Source organism: Silurus meridionalis, chromosome 1 (genome assembly GCF_014805685.1).
Source record: "Silurus meridionalis isolate SWU-2019-XX chromosome 1, ASM1480568v1, whole genome shotgun sequence".
NCBI classification, from domain to species: domain Eukaryota; kingdom Metazoa; phylum Chordata; class Actinopteri; order Siluriformes; family Siluridae; genus Silurus; species Silurus meridionalis.
In genome coordinates, this window is record NC_060884.1 from 32,359,892 (window position 1) to 32,373,093 (window position 13,202).

General features: G+C 40.3%; 1 protein-coding gene across 1 annotated transcript in view; it reads right to left on the reverse strand.

The window, feature by feature from the left end:
- Positions 1-12,689: 12,689 nt before the first annotated feature.
- The window catches only part of her6 (hairy-related 6), a 2,055-nt gene continuing 1,542 nt past the window's right edge, over positions 12,690-13,202 (reverse strand). Inside the window, exon 4 of the mRNA XM_046852349.1 lies at positions 12,690-13,202. This exon is cut by the window's right edge and continues 386 nt beyond it. Coding sequence (XP_046708305.1) covers positions 13,056-13,202 — 147 coding nt within the window. The 3' untranslated portion in view covers positions 12,690-13,055.

The window sequence follows — 13,202 nt, forward strand, 5'->3', positions numbered from 1 at the left end:
TCAAACAAAATTATTTCTGTCTCCATACCAAACTGTCCTCCACATCCGCCTCTTTCAGACCAACCACCTGCTTGTTTCCCCTTACCACATCCACAATCTTTGACCTTACTCTTTTTCTCCTGCCTGATGGCTCCATTCTCTGCCTTCATCTACTGATATAGCGCTTGTCCCTAAGCTGCACATGACCAAACCATTTAAATCACGCTTCTCTCACATTGTCTCCAAAACATCCTACCTGCCCTCTAATAATCTCATTTCGAATCCTGTCCACCATCGTCTCTTCCAAAGAAAATCGCAACATCTTGTGCATCTAGACGCATAAAACGTTCTTTAATTATAAAGAACCCTACAACAAGCTGGTTTATTTACAAGCTTATTTTTAATTAACAATTATATGTGATTTTTGAACATTACATTCCACTTGTAGTCCCCATTTCCTGTCATTAACACCTCCACTCATCTGGGAAGATGTTCCACTAGATTTTGTGGAGATTTGTGTGAGATTTCATTCAGCCACAAGGGTGTTAGTAAAGTGAGGTACTGATGCAGATAAGGTGAGGAGGCCTGGGGGTGCAGTCAGCATTCACATTCATTCCAAAGGTGTTCAACAGGGTTTAGAGCTGTATAGCAGGAGATCTTCCACTCCAACCCATGTAAAGCAGATCTTCGTGGAACTCTTCATGTTGGAACAGGTTTGGATCTCCTAGTTTAAGTGAAGGGAAAGTTTCATGCTAGCATGCTACATGCTAAAATGTCATGCTACAATCGTGTGTCAAGTTTGGAGAAGAACCACATAAGGCTGACAAGTCAGGTGTCCCAATACTTATGTGGTATAAACTCAAAATGCAATTTCCGAGCCCAGTAGGATTTCTTTAGTGGTTTATTGGATAATCAAAGGTTATTTTCAAGATTTTTTAAAACACATTTTCTAGTTGGTTCTTATAGGGACTCTGAAGAGATCATTAAGGAATGCCTGAAGGATTTCAGCATTTTTCGCAGTGTATATTCTAAATGCAATACAGAAAAACGAGTTATGGGATCTCCAATTGGCAACCTGGAGAACCTTCATGGTAGGTAAATGCATGTACCATGTAAAGAATACAACAATCAATATCAAGCTGTTCGGGGAAAATCATCACCGACAAGGTGAAACAGCTGGCACTCCTCCAGGAGACAGGTTCGGGTTCCAGGAAAAGACTGCATTTTTTTCTTCGTATTAATACTACAGAAAAGAGACCTCTGCCATTGCTACCCCTTTGACACAAAGATGTGCTGAGTGATTTCCTTCTCTCGCTGCAATTTTCCCTCCTTAACCAGCCTGAGGTCATGCAGGCACGAGTCACGGAGCTTCGGAATCTTTTAATACTTCCGCAGCGAGGAGAAAACAATCGCCGGGATCGTATCAGCGAAATCGACACCAGACGACGATCGCTGTGGCTTCACAATGACCACCTGTTCGAAGCCCAGGAATCGGACCCTTCCTTTGTGGAACGTTTCGGCACATTCTTGACTCCTCCTTAATGTCTTCTCATTTTTTTATCCCTCGGTGTGTTCCTGCACCCAATCCACCTCGTCATGGTTACCTTGTCACTTTTCTTCTCGACAAACGATTTCTATAGGTCTGCCCAGACAGACTCTAAATGACACTTACAGGAACTACAGAGCGCTCGGCTCCGATATAACAAAAGGCCCACAATTTAAAGGTTGAAGGTCCGGAATTAACTGTAGCATTAAAACGTTTATAGAACGAAGCTTTGCTTTAACAAGACGATCTGAATAGAAGTTCTCGGACACTGCAGATTCCCTCGGACATCTATAAAACTGGCTTGGAGTCAGCAGTGCAAACTCCAGCCAGACTCATGTGCTCGTATCAAAAGAAAGAATAAAACAGAATAAAAACTTATTCTTTGTATTGATCTACTTTTTTTTTTTTTTACTTTAGAAGGACTTTTTGCTTTCAAAAAACAGTTCCAAATCACAGATTTATATCAATACACTCGTTTTAATGATATCATTTGAATAGTAACGGCTCATTTCTATGAACTTCTACTGTAGACGCTTAATGGGAGGTGGTGGCTTTGTGGTTAGGTCATTGGAGTTTGCCTCTAAAGTAAAGATGCAACGCTTGAGCCCCTAAACATGGCTCTTAAACCAGTAACTGTCTAGATTTATGAATGAGATAAATATGAGATGCTCTGGATAAAGGTATCTGCCAAATGTTGTATTGCCAAGGCATTTTCTGCATGAAGATGGTTGTTATATACAAATTTAAACTTTCGCAAAGATTGCTTTTATTGAAAGTTTATGGAAGGAGTCTCCAAAATGCTGCGTTTATTAAATCCGAAAGAAGACGATAATCATTTTTAACTGCTATAGCGTGAGGCATATTAGTTTTAGAAATGTTTGACTCTACAAATGGATAAAATGTTTGACAATTATTTTGACATAATTCAAGCTGGCAGAAAATCTAATTAGATATAAATGATAGCAAATTGTACACTGGACTTGTTTCAAACCAGGAAGTTAAATGATGTTTATATAGTCCCCATTTGTTGTAATAGTAACCTCCACTCTTCCGGGAGAGATGTTCCACTAGATGCTCCACTTGAATTTGAAATGTGGTTGTGGAGATTTGTTACTTGCCAGTGGAGACTCTTCAGTAAGCATCTCCTTGAACAAAATGTAACTGGTTATAATTATAGAACACTTTCTCTCCAATCGGAATGCAGAACTTCCTGATAAAATACATACAAATAGAGAAGTTTTCCCTCGAGGAATTTCTGTCCACATGTTTTATTATAAATGTATCTAGAAAGTATCTCAAAGAATTAATGCTGGGAACTGAGGTCACACATTCTCGTCTCATGTGTCTGAAATAAGTGTTGGACTTTTCCATGAACTGCCTCGGAGTAATATCCATTGACTGGAAGTATGCAGCTTCATTCAGACTTGCACCCTGTGACTAATGGCTTTATAGTGTGCCTTTGAGGTGCTGGTAGTCTCATAGCGTCATCACAGCTATTCATGTCGCATTTTAACCTTCTCAGGTCAGAGTCTGTTCCTGTGAACAAGTCTGGAGTTTCTGTGTTTCAGACACGGCAAAGAAATGATGTTATTTATCATTTTAATAATTAATATCAATATCTTTGTGAATAGGCACCGTAGAGTTATTCTATCTATCTATCTATCTATCTATCTATCTATCTATCTATCTATCTATCTATCTATCTGTTTGTATGTCTATCTATCTATCTATCTATCTGTCTGTCTGTTTGTATGTCTGTTGTCTATCTATCTATCTATCTATCTATCTATCTATCTATCTATCTATCTATCTATCTATCTATCTATCTATCTATCTATCTGTTTGTATGTCTATCTATCTATCTATCTATCTATCTATCTATCTATCTATCTATCTATCTATCTATCTATCTATCTATCTATCTAACTGTTTGTATGTCTATCTATCTATCTATCTATCTATCTATCTATCTATCTATCTATCTATCTATCTATCTATCTATCTATCTATCTATCTATCTATTTATCTATCTAACTGTTTGTATGTCTATCTATCTATCTATCTATCTATCTATCTATCTATCTGTCTGTCTGTCTGTCTGTCTGTCTGTCTGTCTGTCTGTCTGTCTGTCTGTCTGTCTGCCTCCACACCTCACCTCTATCTTTTAATATAGAACTCCGGCCCTATGAATACCTGTGGGATGAATGCTGACTGCACCCCAGGTCTCCTCACTTCCCCTACATCAGTACCCTAATTTAATAACAACCTTGTGGCTGAATGAATCTCCATGAATCTTTACAAACACACTCCAAAATTTTGTGAAACATCTTCTCAGAAGAGCAGAGGCTATAATAAGAGTAGTGACTTAATGTGGAATGGGATGTTCATAAAGCACATGGTTGGGTTTAAAAAAAAAAAAAAAAAAAGCTCACGTCACATCAATTTTACTCAGATATGCACCTCAGGTCAACCATGGACTCCAGTCCAACTGATCCAACCGTAAAAAAGATGCTTATGAGATCCACAGGACAGATGGAAGAAGATGTTCACAAGAAGAAGAGAAACACAAAGCTGGGCTTTCTAGAAGAGTACTGAGAGGATGATCCACACCACACATTCGGCGTGTTTGCCCACTGCAAAATACCTTGTTTCTCCTCATCTGATGCATGACGGCAGCTTGTGGGCATGAGGTTCGACTAACAAAATAACTGAAATGCAACAAAAAATGCCCAAGTAAACAAATACACTTCTCTGCCTCTTTTTTTCACACGCTCACAAAGGTAGCATGTACGGCCCTTTAGAAGCTCGAGCTGCTCGTCACAGTGGTGTGTTATCGCTCCAGCCAGCCATGTAGCGGCCATGCCATGCCATTTCCTCAGGAAAACAGATTAAACCATGGCCTGCAGAAGCCACGGCACTGCTTAAGCTGTTTTGTGTAGATGGTTTGAGTAAGAGAGAGAGAGAGAGAGAGAGAGAGAGAGAGAAAGGCAGTAAGATAAAACCATTTCACATCCTTTTTTTAAAAATTGCTCCAAAAGCTTGAGTTGCAACATCTACAGCAGCAGCATGAAATCGACCAGAGACGTTCCTCAGATTCAGATTGTGCTCAACTTTTACTTCAATTGTACATCATTATTAAAGAGGTTCATGGTGTGTCTGTCTGTCTGCCTGTCTGTCTGTCTGTCTGTCTAGACCTATTAAACATAACTATTAAACAGAAGTTCGTGGTGTGTCATGACCACTTATGTTTGCTGTAGGTATCTCCTTTACTTAACACTTTCCTGTACTGTCTGATCCCAAAGGTTGCAATCCTGGCAATGCTCTTCCACTTGTCACAGCAGCAACAATTTCTTTTCTGTAAACATCTCTGAAGAAGAGACAGAAATGGCTTGAATGTGAGCACAAAGCACGTTTTTTTAGGACAGGGGTCCCAAACTACCGGCCCGCAGACTGGTATCGGGCCGTGACTTCTAACACATGCCTCTTTAACAAACAGGCAAAAAAAGTAGTGCAAAAAAAAAGAAGATGAAATAAAACCTGATTCTTTTCCTGTTCTGTCTCCAGTAGGATGCAGCTCTACCTCTGCCATGTCAATCTGTATTCTATGTGACTTAGGATGTCTTTCTTAGTTTGTATATTTAAAAAATTTAAGAATTCATTTCTTTGTGTGTGTGTGTGTGTGTGTGTGTGTGTGTGTGTGTGTGTGTGTGTGTGTGTATACCCACATACACATTCTGCATTTCATTATGGATGTTTTTCTGTTGGCCTCTGCCTCTGAAACGTCTCGGTGCCGGTTGAAATCGCGCTTGTTTCAGAATAAAGACACTTGACGGAGCTGCATTCTCCTGGTAAACAGTGAGGAACTGGTTTGCTGCCTGTGGGCCTGAGCTGGAAGCACACAGTGAGAAGAGATTAGAGGCGCTGAGAGGAGAAACGATGCCTGGACAGGAAATGATTTAATCTGGGCTTTGGTGAGAAACTTGGCTGTGGTTGGTGCTGATTAGCATCATTAGCCTGGCGTTTAATTAAACATCTCTGTTTAACGTTGTGCTGCTGAAACGTGTGTCAGGGGAAAACTGAGATGGTGGAGATAAAAGAAAAAAACACAGACTTTGAAACATGATAAAAGTACACAAGAGGGAAAAAAGAAAGGAGGAAAAAAGGAAACAAACTTTGGGAAAGCGTCTTAATTAGGAAGAAAGGAAAAGAAAAGAAAAGAAAAGAAAAGAAAAGAAAAGAAAAGAAAAGAAAAGAAAAGAAAAGTAAAGAGAAGAAAAGAAAAATAGATTCTCAAAAACTAAAAAGAAGAAAATAATTGCTAAAGAAAAGACAAAAAAGAAAAAAAAGAAAAGATGTTTAAAATTTTTACAATTAAAGAAAAAAAAAATTCAAAGAAAAAAAAGAAAAGAAAAGATTCTCAAAAACAACAAAAACAGGAAAAAATAATTGCTGAAAAAAGACAAGAAAAGAACAGAAACATTGAAAAAGGTGTTTTAAAATTATTAAAAATTAAATAATTAAAAAATATATATAAATATAAAAAAAGAAAAGAAAAGAAAAGAAAAGGAAAAGAAAAGGAAAGAAAGGTCCAATGTATGTAGATCCATGAATATCGTTATATTAATAATTCATATTTAATTGCATGAGGAATGAGGAGAATCCGGCCTGCGCTTCCTTCTGACACAGAGCACCTGTGCAGTCCAGGCAAGTGGGTACACGTCTAGTGTGTGTGTGTGTGTGTGTGTGTGTGTGTGTGTGTGTGTGTGTGTGTGTGTGTGTGTGGGTGCATGTTTATCGTGTAGGCATGTGGATGAATGTATTCCCTTCCTTGTGTGAGTCTGTACACACTCTTGGGTCGACCTCGCTTTGCTCTGTTTGGCTCAGGCGATGTGCGTATGTGAGTGTGTGTGAGTGTGTGTGAGAGTGTGTGTGGCGGCAGGCGGCCGGTCAAGGCAGCAGGAGAGTTGATGCGTGTGTCAGTGAGGCGCTCTCCCACATTCCCCCGGCGGCTGGCAGCGCGCCGGCTGCGGGAGGGGGGATCGCCTCGTTCTCACGACCTCTCAGGTTCCTGTGCTCATCTGGGAGCTATTCATTTCCTGCCAGAAAACAGCCTTTCCTCTGCAACTGCAGGAGGGAAAGCGAGCAAGTGAGTAAGAGAGAGAGAGAAAGAGAGGTGGAGTGGAAGAGAGGATAAGGAGGGGGCTTTTGGCTGTAGAGCAAGTCTGGGCCTTGGTACAGCAAGCCCTGGGCTTAAATCATAAAACCCTGACTTGTCTGAGCTGCAGTCAAAGACAGCGCACAAGTGAACGAGGGAGCTAGAAAGAGATAGATGAAGCCAGAGAAAGAGAGCGATTACGCCATATGGTAGCACTTAAGAGCTAAGTAGGAAGCAAAGAGGGGTGAAGGGGTGTTTCATCGTTCCGTTCCCCCCCTCTGTGTTCCTCTCGGAGCGCGTGCTCGAGTGTGGGAAACGTTCTCTGACACGCATGCCGGCGAACCCCACAGCCGTGTTGTGACATGTGCACGGTCAGCAATGCTCGTAACCCAACACACATAAAGCTGTTTTCCAGCTCCGAGGTTGAGCTGGAGAGTTGTGTGTGTCAACATCTGGGCACACACTCACACACACACACACACACACACACACACACACACACACACACACACACACACACACACACACACACACACACAAACACACACACACATGCACGTGATACTACACTGTGATACACAAGACTGATCCATGCTTCAATACATTCTATGTAGAGCGTCCTATTCTACTTTTAGTGGCCAATTGCTGTGATAATAAACTTCACTCTTATGGGAAGATGTTCCACTAGATTATGAAGTGTGCTTGTGCTCCACTAGTCTGATTTACACACCACTAGTCTGATCTTACACACCACTAGTCAGACCTTACACCCCTCAAATCTGATCTTACATACCACTTGTCTGATCTTACACACCACTAGTCTGATCTTACACACCACTAGTCTGATCTTACATACCACTAGACTGATCTTACACACCACTAGTTTGAACTTACACACCGCTAGTCTGATCTTACACCCCACAAATCTGATCTTACATACCATTAGACTGATCTTACACACCACTTGTCTGAACTTACACACCACTAGTCTGATCTTACACACCACTAGTCTGATTTTACACACCACTAGTCTGATCTTACATACCGCTAGACTGATCTTACACACCACTAGTCTGAATTTACACACCACTAGTCTGAACTTACACACCGCTAGTCTGATCTTACACCCCACAAATCTGATCTTACATACCATTAGACTGATCTTACACACCACTTGTCTGAACTTACACACCACTAGTCTGATCTTACACACCGATAGTCTGATCTTACACAACGCTAGTCTGATCATACACACCACTAGTCTGACCTTACAGACCACTAGTCTGACCTTACAGACCACTAGTCTGATCTTACACACCACTAGTCTGATCTTACACCACACTAGTTTGATCTTACACCCCACAAATCTGATCTTACACACCACTAGTCTGATCTTACACCACACTATTCTGATCTTACACCCCACAAATCTGGTCTTACAAACAACCAAATTTGATCTGACATACCACTAATCTGTTCTGTCCAGTATGATCTTACACACCACCTGTTCTGATCTTACACACCACCATTCTGTTATGTCTAATCTGATCTTACACACCACTAGTCTTTTCTGTCTAGTCTGATCTTACACACCACTAGTCTGATCTTACACACCACTAGTTTAATTGGTATGTGAGAGGGAGGTTTTCTGTGTAGAGTAAACCGAGGGTCTGTAGCACACCAGTGAGAATGCTTCCGTTTCACACCCTTTTCCAATTTAGCGCATACATCCTGCTTTCATGTTAATGACTTGAGCTGGCGTGGAGTCTGTAAGTTTTACGTACAACCTGACAGTCTAAATCAAGATCAGACCTTCCAGTGCATTTCAAAAATGCTGCAATCAGGACTTTTAAAAATGGGATCAGTTCAGGAGTGTACACTCTATGCACAAACATTTGTGGACTCCTGACTATGAATTGGTTTGTCCATCTTTTTAACCATACAATTTAGTCTCCATTCGCTGTTCTAATAAGCTCCACCCTTCTGGGAAGATGGTTAACTAGATTTGTGGAGATTTTCGCTTATTAGTCCACAAGGGTGTTAGTAAAGTCAGGTGTAGGTGAGGTGAGGAGACCTGGCGTGCAGTCAGCATTCACATTCATCCCAAAGGTGTTCAGTTGGATATGGAGCTTTATAGCAGGAGATCTTCCACACAAATCTATTAGATGGAAAGCATATCTTCAAGGTGCTGGATCATGGAGCTTTGGGCACAGGAGCATTGTCATGCTGGGACAGGTTTGGGTCACCTAGTTCAAATGAAGGAAGAATTTCATGCTGCATTCATAGACGTCCTGTAAAATCACTCGCTTTCAAATTTGTGGAGCAGAACCACATATGCCTGGTGTCCCAATACTTTCGGCGATCTATTCGTAGACTTTGATGACCGTTCATTTCTTTAATATCAGCAGAACCACTGCATCCAGGATCTTTGCAATGGTCTTTCCCTCACACATACACATATGGTTTCTATCTCCCTCATCCTGGATCCATAAAAGGTGTGATGGAAATTTGAAATGAACACACTCAGCCATGAGCCTCTTAGCAGATTGGTAATTGCAAACAACTGGGCGGCGAGCGAGACTTCCCCCGACGCTCTGGGAACGCCGGCCACACTCGAATAGCTGAAAGCGACAAGCACCTGGGCTTCCTCCAGACCTGATTTCTAACCTGGACGATGGAATCGTTCCACATACACCGCGCTCCGATGCTAGGAATTAGATTGAAGAAATGAAAAAAGGAACATTTGGAACAATATCATACATTGTGAGGAAAAATGCTATACTATACTACACTGTACATTTGTGGGGAAAGTGGTAGCTGAGTGGTTAAGGCTCTGGGTTACTGATCAGAAGGTCGGGGATTAGGGTCCCTGTATCGGCAAGCTGCTCCTGAGAAAGGCCCTTAACCCTCTGTGCTCTGACTCCAGTTTCCTAACATGCTGAAAAAGAACCTGTGACAAGTATAAAGGTTATTTTTCTTAACTTCTTTTTTTCTTTTCTTTTCTTTTCTTTTTTTCTTTTCTTTTCTTTTCTTTTCTTTTCCTGAAGAAGTGTTTTCAGTGGTAATACTACTACCATCCACTAGGGGCATGATGAGAAAACGCTATTTATCTGTTTATGTTTGTTCATCTGTGATGAACAAAAAGTTCTGAAAATATCAATGATGAAACATTTCCGAACCTGGTAGGACCAATTTGGAGGCACACAATTATATATAAGACGTCTTCGGATGCACTAGCATGAAAATGTTCCTTTCACCTGAACTAGGAGACCCAAACGTGTTCTAGCTTGACATTGCTCCTGAGCACAAAGCCAACTCTATGAAAATACGCTTTACATGGGTTAAAATGGAAGATACTGGACATTCGGTGCAACCCAGATGAGGGTGGGTTCCCTCAAGGTTTCTTCCTTATGCCGTCTTGGGGAGTTTTTTTCTTCACCACAGTCGCCACTGGCTCGCTCATCAGGGACAAACTATCTGCGTAAAGCTGCTTTAAGACAATGTTCATTGTTAAAAGTGCTATACAAATAAAAATTTAATCTCCTGCTATGAAGCTCCAACCCTATTGAACGATGAATGTGAACGCTGGCTGCACCCCAGGCCTCCTCAGGCCTCCTCACCTTACCTACATCAGTACCTGACTTTATTAACACACTTTTGACTAAATAAATCTCATAATAATCTCCTCATAATTTAGTGGAACATCTTCCCAGAAGAGTGGAGGTTATTATAAGGGGAAAATGGGGACTCAATGTGCTTTTGTCTCAGATTTGGGTCTCGTTCATACACAGGAATATTTAAAATAACTGCGTCCAGTTTTTGGTGGTGAACTACATTTGTCTGGAAAAGTCAGGTGTCCTATTACTTTTGTCTGTATGCCACTACATACCTAATTTTATTAGAAAGAACCATTTTTTTCATAATTGTCCTCATCAAATTCATCCTTAATAATTAGAACCTAAATCAAATTTACATTTTGCAATAAATGGTAAAAAACATTTGCATTTTTGCAAGTTTGCAAAGGAGTTTTTCTTTAGCACTGATGCCACTGGTTCGCTCATTAGAGATAAACTTATAGGCACTAACATCAATTCCAATATTTTAACCTCTTTATTTCTGTGAATTGAAGTTAATTGAATTTTTAGCATGAAAAAATATGAATATTTATTCATTCTTAGTTGCTCTAGAGACCAGTAATTACATTTCTACAAAGTGCACTTAGTCAGCAAGACCCAGTGTGTGTAAACATGAACTGTTGGTTTGCTTCATAAGAGAAATGAATTCCTTGAGATGATCGGAGCATCTGACAAAAGCTGTACAACAGGGGTCACCAACATGGTCGCCCTCAAGGACCACATGAGTCGCCCGTGGGCCTTTTGTAAAAATAGCTCACCGGTGAGCTGCATCGAATTTTTTTCTTGTTGCTATTTTTTTTTTTAATCACACTTACATTGGTGTGAATTTAAAAATGACAATTTTAAAATATAGATGACTAGATATAGATCAGTATCATTAATTATTAATAATAACATAATTAAAGGTAAATTCAGCAAATCTGTTATTTTAGAACTCTTGTGTATCAAACTGGTAGCCCTTCACATTAATCCGTACTGAAGAAGTAGCTCTCGCTTTCAAAAAGGTTGGTGACCCCTGCTGTAGAACCTTTCTATAGTATAAAAGAACCAGTGAAGAACCTTTCTCTAGTCAAAAAAAAAAAGCAATTTCACTAAGAAAGAACAAGGGCTTTGTGGACCTTCAGATCTTTACAGAACCATACAGCTTACCTCGAGAACGAACCAGTGAGGAACCTTAAAGGAATGAGAAAAAACTGGAACATTGGAAAATAAAGTGGAAGTTGATGTGTGTGTGTGTGTGTGTGTGTGTGTGTGTTTAACACAATTTGGCTGCTAGATGGCGCTGTGTGTTCGTGTCATCCAGCCAAATCGTGTAAACCAGCACCCCGACTCTGGAGCTGTGTGGTTTTGGACGTCATGCCGTCCTCGGGTGGTTATAGCGCCTCATTTTGGTGGCTTGGCTGATTTCCCGTTTCCGGTCTCTCTCTCTCTCTCTCTCTCTCTCTCTCTCTCTCTCTCTCTCTCTGCGTCTCCTCTTTCCGCTAATTATCCCGTTCTAAATATATACACTCTTTTTTTATTTTTCCTTCACAAATGTAACCCCAGGGTTAATAAGCCATGTTTGTTTGTTTTTTTTTTTTTTTTTTTGTTTTTTTAATTCTTGGATTTGGATCTACAATATTTTCTCTACTATTTCATTCACTTAAATGTTGTCAGAGTTGCAAGCATGTTTCCTGCCCACCTTTGTCCAACATGTGCAACATTTTGCGCATTTGTTCAATTCAATAGAATTCAATTCAGTGTGATTTGTTTGAACGCTTTTAGAAATGCATCTTGTCCTGAAACTTTCCAGAAGTAAACTGACTACAGGTTTTATTTAATAATCCCTATAGGATTATTTAATATTATTTTTTTCCATAATAAGAGATCAAGTGGCGACAAAGTGAGAAAAAGAAATCTCCTTGAGATGGTAAAAGTTAGAAACCTGGAGAGGACCCAGACTCCATCCTTATCCTCATTACAGTTCCATCATTCTTCAAGTTATCAACTGTTCTCCAAATGGAGACCTGAATACAAAATCTGTTCATGGACGCATTATGATTAATTACAAACAAGTTCATTAAGTTCACGCATGCATGCTTGAGACAAGTTCCAGTCTGTGTGGAGATGTGGAGATGTTGAGATGTCTTCACTTGACTGTGCTTGTTGATGTTTAATCATCTTTCCACCCTGTTCCTCAGCGTCTCGCCATTATCCTCTAATCCCCGTGTTTGTTTGAGTTCTCTCTCTAAGCCTAATAAGCTTCCAGCTTTCTTCTCAACAGTTTGGCAACCGAACCACAAACTTCTCCCAGATCCACTCTGGCACTTTTTTTTTTTTTTTTTTTTGGCAAGCGGGAATATTACATCATTACATCTTCAAGACAGAGACCAAATCATTTTTTTAACAAATTTATTTTTCTTCCAAAAAGAAGAAAAAAACGCATTCCACATATCTTTGGCATCACATTTAAACAAAAAAAAGATACCGCAAATATCTAAAAAAAATGCAACAAACAAACATTAAGTATAAATCTCGTTTCAATATGAACTTCTCTCCCTTTTTCTTTTGAGCTGTACAAATATAGTGCATAAAAAAATCTCTTGTGAAACACATCTCCATCCAAAGAAAGAAAAAAAGAAAGAAAGAAAGAAACACAAGTAACAAATGAACAGACAAAATATAGAGCATATGAACAGTGTTAAAGTCTTTCATGTGTGTGTGTGTGTGTGTGTGTGTGTGTGTGAGTCTCTTGGTTGTTCTACCAAGGTCTCCAAACAGAGTCTGGAGTGAGCGACGCTTCGCGCGGAGACGCGGCGGCTGAAGGGAGGCCCGTGCCCGCGCCGCTCGCGTACACCGGGATCACGGGGCCGCCGGGGTTAAACGCGCCGCTGGGGATCAAGAAGGC